Source organism: Perca fluviatilis, chromosome 2, assembly GCF_010015445.1.
Source record: "Perca fluviatilis chromosome 2, GENO_Pfluv_1.0, whole genome shotgun sequence".
Classification (NCBI taxonomy): Eukaryota; Metazoa; Chordata; class Actinopteri; order Perciformes; family Percidae; genus Perca; species Perca fluviatilis.
This window is the reverse complement of record NC_053113.1, coordinates 8236618-8246888: the sequence shown is the minus strand read 5'-3', so window position 1 is coordinate 8246888 and position 10271 is coordinate 8236618. Positions and strand designations below refer to the sequence as shown.

Below are 10271 nucleotides of genomic sequence, written 5' to 3'. Positions count from 1 at the left end.
CTATATCATCCTTGTCCATCTTCACCTCTTCAGCTTCCTCCCTCCCTCTGGGCCCGCACTCTCAGGGATGGGGCAGTGGGGTCCTGGGCTGGGCTCTCAGCTCCACGGCAAACACACATTTGGCCGCTTATCCGGGTCTAGGGTTGCGAGGTGTAAAAAAGAAGGCCAAACCAAGTCGAAAATAAAACAAGAACTTAAATGAAAAAATCATTTACTAATCAATTAACTCCACTACATTTTGATCTATATTCATACATTTGCATCTCATACAACTGTACATAGCAAAACAATATTCTATAATAATATATTATTTAAAGAAGTACACAGTCGTGAGAAATGCTATTGAACAGCAAAACACTTGAATAACTGGAAGACGTTGACTCCTCATGCAGAAAAATGAAGATTTTGGCCAGCACTTCCCTCTCATAAGCTGCTATTAGTTCTCAAAATGAACACCGGTGGAAGGGTGGGAGACTTGTGCAGGGTGTCCTATAATAAAAAATGTTAATTGCAATTACATATTAATTAAATAAGTCCAATGATGATGATCATTTGATTTAAATAGTGTGTTATTTTGATCAAGGATTTGTGCTATTTAAAATATTTATTCTTTACAACTGTACATATAAACAATATTCTATAATATATTATTTAAAGAAGTACAGCTGAATAAAGAAAAAAAAAAAAGATGAATGGGCGAAACACACTTGAATAACTGAAGACGTTGACTCCTCATGCAGAAAAACGAAGATTTTGGCCAGCACTTTCTCCTCATAAGCTGCTAGCTGCTCCTCAAAATGAACACCCGGTGGAATGGTGGGAGACTTGTGCAGGGGTGTCCTATAAAAAAAAATGTTAATTGCAATTGCATATTAATTAAATAAGTCCAATGATGGTAATCATTTGATTAACTTTAGTGTGTCTTCACATTTTTTTGATCAAGGATTTGTGCTATTTAAAATATGTATTCTATATTGTGCTATTAGTGTGTTTCCTGTTGTAATTGCAATAGGTAAATACCTGGATTTGTTTTTCAAATGTTCCACCCAAAGAGGGTACCCTGAACACAATCTATAATGTATTATTTAAAAAGTTGTTATTTTCTGAGAAAAAAAAGAACTATTACTATTTTATATATAGTGAAAGACTTACTGAAGAGTTTAGCTCCTGATCCCGGAAAGCTGTACAGGTTGTCCAGCAGCAAATCGGCCTCAGGTACTGGCTCCTCACAATGAACACTGGTGGAAGGGTGGGAGACTTGTGCAGGGGTGTCCTATAATAAAAAAATGTTAATTGCAATTACATATTAATTAAAAAACTCCAATGATAATTTGATTATTGTTAGTCTGTCTTGACATTTGTGTGATGAAGGATTTTTGCTACTTAAAATATTTATTCTATATTGTGCAATTAAAAAGTGTGTTTCCTGTTGTAAGGGTTAGGGTTGTTAAATCTCTCAATGCAACCCCCCCACCCGGAATTGGACCGAGCAGTTTTGGATAGGGAAGCAAAGGTATTGCACTGGCCGTCGCTCGTCAGTGAATGCTCTGACCCTCCCGATAATGTCCTCATCTTTGGTGTGTGGGAAGATGAGATTAAAAATGTGGGAAATGAAAGGATAGCGTGAGGAGCGGATCGGCCCGACAGTGTTTGCAGCACCTCTAATCCTATGCAGCAGGGAGGATCAGAAGGTGCCGCAGAAATAAAAGGGGGAGAGGTTTGTGCAGGAGTAAACGAGTTAGGGAGAAGAGTCCCCCGACCGGATCTGGCCATGCAGCCTCACTCCCACACCACCTTGTAGAAGGGGTGGGGGAGGAGAGTGGGTGTGTTAGGATTGGATTTTGGTTAAAAGTTGTGTTTAGTCTATTTAGAATTATCTTCAAAGGAAGGTGAAAATTAAGGTTCATGCAGGAGTAGAAGAGTTAGGTAGCAGAGGGTCTGGTCTGAACTCTCAACTCCCCCTGCCAGTTCGGGCTGTACACTCTCACTCCCACACCACCTATTAGAAAAGGGGCGGGGAGGAGAGTTGGTTTTTCAAAAGTTGAATAGTTTTTTTTTTTTAAAAGAAAAAATTAAAGTTATTTTATAGTTTAGAGATTAAATTATTGTTTTAATTGAGAAAAGGTTAGTCTGTTGTAGAAGCTAAATTTCAGGACACATCATCAGTAGTGTACCTCAGCATCATTGAGTGTTTCGGCCATTATCACTAGACACTCTCCGCCGAGGACGGCCCACCGGGGTTGATCAAATCCTGGCATGTGTCCCAAGTCCAATTGAGTAAGTTTTACTAGTTTTAAGAGTTTAAATCAATGTAATAGTATTATTTATAATATTATAGTCGTTCAATCAATAAACTAAGGTTTTCAAAATATATGATCAATGTTAAGTCTAAAAGTTATTTTTGCTGCAGCATTGTTATAATTTAGCTAAATTGTTGAGTTATGATAACACGAAACAAGTTAGAAATTTGCAAATGAAATAGAATAAGGCAGTAGAGAGTATGTATAATAGTTTAAAATTGAACTTACCACCTGAATGACAAGGGTGTCTGTTAACAGCGCAAGCTAGAACCACCCAGGTCAAACAGGATCGAGGGTCCTGGAGTCCAGGTCAGTCTTTTTCTATTCCTTCCTGTGTTCCATACACCGCACAACTACAGGAGGCGCAATCAAAATCCAATCAGAATAGGTAATCTGCGCCCCTGTAGTCTTCACTCTTAACAGTCGGATGTATTATGGTTTTAGGCAGAACATTTTAAACAAGGTATTTCGGTGATAAAAAAACACTAGGAAGGAAGGGCAGGAATCCCCGAGTAAAATGGTATAAGTTTTGTTAAAGTAGGACCACGGGAAGTGGGTGAAAATTAGTTTTAAAGGCTAAAATAGTTAATATATGCGAAAATGGGCGTGGCTAAGGCTTTTTGCGCTATAACTTTGCTTCTGAAGGTCCTAAAGACTGAGGAATGAGTTTGATAAGCATCTTTAAGTCTTCTGTTCAAATTGGTGTGGGTCACACATCCGTGGGTGAACCCGAAGTAGGCAGAATTTCACTTCCTGGTTGAGTTTTTTGTTTTTTCTTCATGTTTAAGGGTCCCAATCATTTGGAATCTAGTCTATTTTAAATTTTAAAGTTTAACAACGACTTGCTATACATACCGTGTCCATGGTTAAAAGTCTGTTTTCTGCTTTGTTGGTTTCAAATATTAATTAAATCTAATTAGGTATAGGTTTTAACTTTAAAGAAGATATAAAGATATGAGTATGGATTCGATGAAAAGGGCCTTGAATGCACTCACTTCTGTCAAGTGATCCTATGGTGCTAGGGTTAGGGGTTAGGAGTTAAATACAACCAGAGAACCGCGCCTATGTGTTAGGCCTACGGGTTAGGGATAAGGGATGAATCTGGATATCGGTAGGGATACCGATGAGGTTGCAAGAGGCAATAGTCACTTTGCACTTATGTTTCGACTTTGTATATATACACAGCACACATGCACTTCTCGTGGTTACAACATTTTTAAGCATGTTTTTTAGCATACTCTGATAGAGGACATGCTGACGAACACGGGAATGTATAATACTTTGCATTTTTAATGTTTAATGGCTGAGATATGGGCAATCATGTCCAACAATTAGCAAACGCATAAAAGCATCATGGGATCGGTAGACGTTTTTGGCTGTATCTTAAGAAGGGAAGGTGGTAGCGACTTGAAACCAATGTCTACCCCCTTTGTCGATGATGGGCTTTCCAACGGTACCAGCCCCTGTGTCTACGAGCGTACCGGCCCCGAGCTATGTCACTTTTATTTGTCAAAACGTCTGTATCTCCTGAACGGAAGGTCGTAAGCGACTTCGGGGACAATTTCTGCTTGTTCAGCGCCCCCTAATTATGTGTGACGGGAGTTGTTTCCAATTACCTACCCGTTCTTGAGTTATAAGCGAAAACGTTGGTGCCATAGACTTTGATGGTAGGATTTTGTGAAAATTTTAGTGTTTTTCTCGGACAATGTTTCTCCAGGACCTTTTTAGGAGCACGTTTCGGGTCATTTTGAGTCGATTGGTAGCAATTTGTAGTGTAACTTTTTGTCACCCAGTGACACTTAGAAATTTGGTGTGAAATACTGCTACGGACTAAAGCATATATGCAAGTCAGGTGTGAATCTTGAGAGTGTGTCTGTGTATGTCTCTGTGTGTGTGTGACAATTAAGCAGCAATGGCCATATGTATTCCCATAGCGTTTACATATCTTGCTCAATTCACCAGATATGGTGATTTTAGCAAGATAGGGAACGTTTTGCGCCCCGTTTTTGGTCAGTTTTTAATGAGATATATGTGATATGTGTCTGTGTGTGTGTCTCTTTGTTGTGTGTCTATGTGTGTTGTGTGTGTCTCTGTGTGTGTCTCTATGTCTCTGTGTGTTGTGTGTCTCTGTGTGTGTGTCTCTATGTCTCTGTGTGTTGTGTGTCTCTGTGTGTGTGTGTCTCTATGTCTCTGTGTGTGTGTGTCTGTGCGGAGGAGCGGTGATGTGTTTTGGGGTTAGACAGGGTCAGGCTTGGGGCTGTGTCAGGGGTTAGGAGCCCTATTAGGGGTTCTGAGCCTAGGGGCTTGGGTTCCTGGTTAGGAATGAAAAAAATGAAATTGAAGCACGAACCATGGACTTCAGACTAATTCCCCACTATCCTATCTCTCATTTAGGCCGTTGGGCAGGTGTGTGCCCAGCTTTTGGATCCAAGACCTCTCAGTTCTCCTACGTTGCTGGACCGACCATGCTGGGTTGGACTCCAGGATGGTGGCCCTGAGGTTGGTCCAGCCGTGGTCCACAAAATGTTGGACTAAGGGGATGTGTAGATTTTTTTGTTTATTGATATTATACCTGTGCTGGGTAAATCTGGTCAATAAAGAGTTCCCTGATTCCCCCACATATTGCTTGGAACATTGTGAGCATCTAATTAAATAAATAATATTTTTGTGATGTACAGTTGTGTTATTTTGGGTTAAGAAAACCTCTTTGGAGCTTTGATTCTGTACAGTTTTGTACCTCCTATAAAAATCCCCCTGTGCCCTAGTCCTGTGGACCTGTAAAGGCCTGAGTTTGGCCTTAACCAAAATATCCCTCAAATTTTTGTTTTTTCTGAAGGCTGCAATGAGCCTGTGGTCCTTCAGAAAAATGTTGTTACCTCCAGAGGAAATAAAATTATTTTTAAATTTTTTGACCAATTTCACATTTTGTGCAGAATATGTTACAATAATGGGCAGGAGTGGGTCCAGACAGATTGGTTTAGGCTGAGTGAAGGTCCTCAAAGCCTGCCTTAGCATGGTGCGGGAGTAACCCCTAGTGGCCAATGCGGAGAATAGAATTTTTGTTGCTGTTTTAAAATCTGATGTTCTGGTGCAGATTGAACCTCAATAATTGGGATTTTACTAGACCAGCAAAGGTATGACGTGGGTGGTGACTGGACCTGAACAACAGCGCATGCGTGTCTGTTTTTTTGAAAAAAACTTTGACATCCAGTCTGTGTGTTGAGGAGAAGTCATCCCCTTTGAAGGTCGTCGTGTCCAGGAAGTCAATTGAGTCCTGATTAATGGTTAAAGTTAATTTGATGGACTCCCTCTGCCCATTTAAGGTAAGCATAAACTGTTCGAAATCCTCCATCGAATATTGCCATATGCCCCATATGTCATCAAAAAAACGGAAATAATAAAGCGTTTTTTGTCGCAGGCTGCTAATGCTTTCTCTTCCCATTCGGCCATAACAATATTAGCATAAGCGGGAGCGAAACGTTTCCCCATCGCTGTCCCCCTGGTCTGTAGAAAATATTGGTCGTCGAATTCAAAATCATTTCTAGTTAAATTAATTTCTAGGAGTTGGAGAAGCTCCTTTTCCGGTCTCTTACTGTTGGGGTACTTTTGGAATATATTTCTTACAGCCAACAATCCTTCTGAGGTCTGTATGTTGGTGTACAGCGCCGTGACGTCGAGGGAAAAGAGAAAGGCTGATGGTGGGACTATGATATTCTTAATAATTTCCACAAAATGAAACGTGTCCTTTATGTAGCTCTGGTGTAATATTGAGAGAGGATTTAAATAATAATCTATGAGTTCCGCCGTGCGGTAGGTCTCACTCTCACAATCAGAGACAATTGGGCGTCCCGGGGGAATGCAGTAAGGGAGGCTCCAAGACTCTCTTTTTTTGTGGATTTTGGGCAAAAGGTAGAATCTGCGCATTCTGGGTTCTTTATTTCCCTGGAGGTAAGTCATTTGTTTGTGGTTAATAAATTTCTTATTATATAATGATAAAAGAATTGTATTTACTAATTGTATGGTATCTTTATAAATAGGTCTGTCTAGTTTAGTATAATAATTCAGGTCGTTAAGCTGTCTGTGTCCCTCCCACAGATAATCCTTCCTGTCCATGAGGACCACAGCGCTCCCTTTATCTGCTGGTTTTATTACTATTTGGCAATTTTCACTCAACTGATGGAGTGCTTCAGTTTCCACTTTACTAAGGTTGGATTTAACCCAACCTATTCTATGGTTTTTTTGAAAATATTCATTATCCAATTGTGTCAAATTGGTGATTTCAGGAGGGAGCTGTGCAGCAGAGGGAACCCAGGTGGACTTGGGAATGAATGGAAGGTGTACAGAATCAGGTTTGTTATTATAATAAACAGCCAATTTCAATTTCCTGTGATAATTTTGCAGGTCAAGTTTAGTCTGGTCTTTTAGACATTTGTGGCTAGACCTGTGGAGAGAGGGAATGGAAGTTAAACCTTTGTTTAGCAGCATGCTCTGTGCTGCTGTCAGTCGAAAGGATTCACAGTTAACCACTGTGTTTAACCCTGCTTTGTTTTCACCACTTACAGGGAAATGGTGTTTAAAAACTGGACCCAATGTTGCAGCATGCTTTCACCTGTTTGTCTGGTCCAGTGAATGTGGTCACCCTCCACACGAAAGCTGCTTCTGGAGAGCTGAGGGATGAAAATATAGTTATCTTCAATGTACATGTTTAAACGTCTCAGATTGTCTTGTTCTGCAGCTGGCAGTTGCCTGCTGAAATCCAGCAGGACCACACAGATCTGTGCTTTAGGGAAGGCTGTTTCAGCCATTTTGAATGCTCTGTCCAGCTGTGGGATGGTCACTGTGTCTAGATCTTTGGCCCTGCTGTTGATGCCAAAGGAAAGTACCACTCTCTCTACTGACATGGAGACTGGTGTTTTGGCCAAAATGCTCTCAGCATGTGCAAATGTGGCCCCTGGGTAGCTGTCCACCTGGATGTGTTTGTGGGAAAAAGGTGGAATTTTGGCCAAGTTCGAATCGCCGAGAAAAACCCATGGTTTCCTCGGCTCCAGCTTCCAAACAGTGTCTTTGTTAGTGGTCTGGGCGTGCCTGAAAGGCCTGTTTTCAGGGCTGGTTGGAGCAGGAGGGGATGAAGTGGCCAGGGGTGCAAATGAGAGAGTGCTCTGAACTGTGGGTTTGGATGAGAGGCCCGTTCTCATGCCAGCACTGTGTGGGGGGGTAGTTGATGTGTTACCTTCTGTGGTTTTTGGTTGCAGGTGTGGGAGCCTGCGTGGAGGCCTCTGCTGCAGTGGCGTGTCCAAAACCTGGATCACCGGCGAGAGGGCAGCAGGTGAGTGTGGGGAGAGGGGGGAGGAGGTGGAGGAGAAGGAGGGGGGAATGGGAGAGGAGGGGGAGAGGTCTAGGGTAGGGTGGGGGGGAGGTGGAGGGGAGGGGGAGGTGGGTGGGTGAGGGAGAGGGGCCTCACATGGAAGAGGATCCTCGTGTAGGGAGATCAATTCAGCCTCCTCTACCTGTTGCTGCTGCTGTGCCTCTGTCTCCTCAGCTGTTTGTGTGCTATGAGTAGCCGTCTGGGGAGCTGGGTGGGTCTCTGGTGCCCGCTGTGCTGGGTCCGTCCTCAAAGCCTGCCACTGTGTGACAATCCGTGGGACTCCAGGTTGTGGGTTGGGTGTGGGGGCAGGAGCTGCCATTTTCAAAAACTCTGTGATGGCAGAGCTAAGGTGTCTTCTCCTCGCAGGCTGACCTTTTGGCCTGCTTGCTGCCTGGGCTGGAGGAGGGTGTGCCTGTGGAGGAGGAGGAGGAGTGGGAGCTGGAGGCTCTGGGTCCCGTGGTGGAGTTGGCCCCTCAGTTCCTTGTGGGGCCAAAGGTCGTGCTCCCACCACCGTCTCAGGTACAGTCTGGGTCTGTTGGGCCTCCTGAGGTTGCACCAAAGGGCAGGTTTGAACAGTAGCCTCTACTCTAGCATACACTGTATCTAGAAGTTCCTGGGACAATTTTTGCCATAGTGGCTGCGTGACCAAGCAGCTGCTATTTCAAAGTTCTTTTTCCAGTTGCCTGCCTGTAGTTGCTGAAGGATCTGGAGGTTGTTATCTATATTGTCCTTATAATGGTCTTCCAGTGTTGCTAAAGTTTCATGTTCCCAGATTTTTGCATTACCCATAATAATGTTCTCTGTTGTAGGGTTTGTGTCTTCTGGTTTGATCGAATCAATAAGGGTCTGGGTCAGCCTAGCTATGGCAGGTGGGATATCAGTAGCTGTCACGTTATTAAAGTGATGTGCTGACCTAATAATCCTATGAATAATCCTTGTTCTGGTTAAAAAGTCTGGGTCATTAGCTTGTTGTTTTTGTTGATTATTCCCATAGGTTTGGACAAACCTCCCGCCCGTGCTGGTGTGCGTCCTGCCAGCCCCGGCGTTGTTGTCCCTGCTGGCCGCCCGCTGCTGGTCCTGGCCGCGCTCCGCTGCGGCTGCTGCTGGGCCCGCTGCCAGCCCCCCTTAGCGGTCCCTCCGCGCGGGGCATAATTTTGCGTTCGGCCGTCCTGCTGACCACCATTGTTCCAGCCCCTTCTCTGGTAGGTGTTGTTGTTATAGGTCTGCTGTTCCGCGCCCGCTCTTACCTCCATTAAAGTTGCGGTTTGAGCGCCAGCCGTTGTTTTGGAACTGTCGGGAGTTGCTGCGTTGATTTCCCCGGACGGTCTGGCGCCAGAGGAGCGGCCACTGGGCTGCTGTTGCTGGCGAGAGTACGTGGAAGCCTGTCTGTTCTGGGGGTTAGGGTTAAGGGGTTAGGGTTAGGGTTAGGGGTCAGGGTTAGGGTTAGGGTTAGGAACCACCACGTGATGTCTGGGCTTTCGTTAATGGCATGACACGGTAAGATGGCTAAAAAAAAACGAAGTTGTTACTCCACAGAGCTCCACCGTTGAATCCAATGGGCGCAACATTTCCACAACTCAGTGGACCCAACTTCGACAGACCCAACCTCTCGGGTCTGCGACATCAAAGCGTCAGCTGAATGACATGTAATAATAATAATAGTAAGTATCCCAGACTTGGAGCCACTTAATTGGGCATAGGATTGGCCATGGGTGTCATGGAGAATGTTAACCCAGACTTAGAGCCACTCACTGGGGCATAGGATGGAGCATGGGTGTCATGGAGAATGTTAACCCAGACTTAGAGCCACTCACTGGGGCATAGGATGGAGCATGGGTGTCATGGAAAATGTTAACCCGGACTTAGAGCCACTCACTGGGGCATAGGATGGAGCATGGGTGTCATGGAGAATATTAACCCAGACTTGGAGCCACCTTTTTGGGCATAGGATGGACCATGTGTGTCATGGAGAATGTTAACCTAGACATAGAGCCACTCACTGGGCCGTGGAGGTGAGGCTGAGGGCCTTGGAGGTCAATGCCCAGGCATAGAGGCACTATCTCTGGCTTACAAGGCAGCATGAGGGGCCTGGAGCCTGACAAAATTTGGTTGGTATACCAGGGGCACAAACGTTTAGTTGGGGTACCAGGGGCACGAAGGTTTAGGTGGGCTACCAGGGGCACGAAAGTTTAGTTGGAGTACCAGGGGCATGAAAGTTTAGTTGGGGTACCAGGGGCACGAAAGTTTAGTTGGAGTACCAGGGGCATGAAAGTTTAGTTGGGGTACCAGGGGCACGAAAGTTGAGTCGGGGTACCAGGGGCACGGAACTCTTGCCCCGCCCGCCCGGATGGAGGGGTTTAGCCTAGGGAGGGGTGCTTAAGTGTGGGTACGCGGGTTCGCCTGGTGAGCAGGGTTCCTGGAGGGTCAACATTAGGGTTGTGGGCCAGCCGGGGTCACGGTGAAGGGAGGCTGGGGTCATAGAGTGGGCTTGTGAGCCTTGGGTGGACCATGGAGGGGGTTCATGGAGCATGTTACCCCAGACTTGGAGCCTCTTCCTGGGGCTAAGGATGGACGATGGAGGTCATGGAGGTAGTTACCCCAGACTT

General features: G+C 44.8%; 1 protein-coding gene across 1 annotated transcript in view; it reads right to left on the bottom strand.

Moving 5' to 3' along the window:
- Positions 1-2258, bottom strand: part of LOC120551081 — a gene marked incomplete in the record, with an annotated part of 62580 nt that extends 60322 nt beyond the window's left edge. The window contains 2 exon segments of the mRNA XM_039788241.1: positions 1174-1273; positions 2175-2258. Of these exon segments, the coding sequence (XP_039644175.1) occupies positions 1174-1273; positions 2175-2258 (184 nt within the window).
- Positions 2259-10271: the final 8013 nt, after the last annotated feature.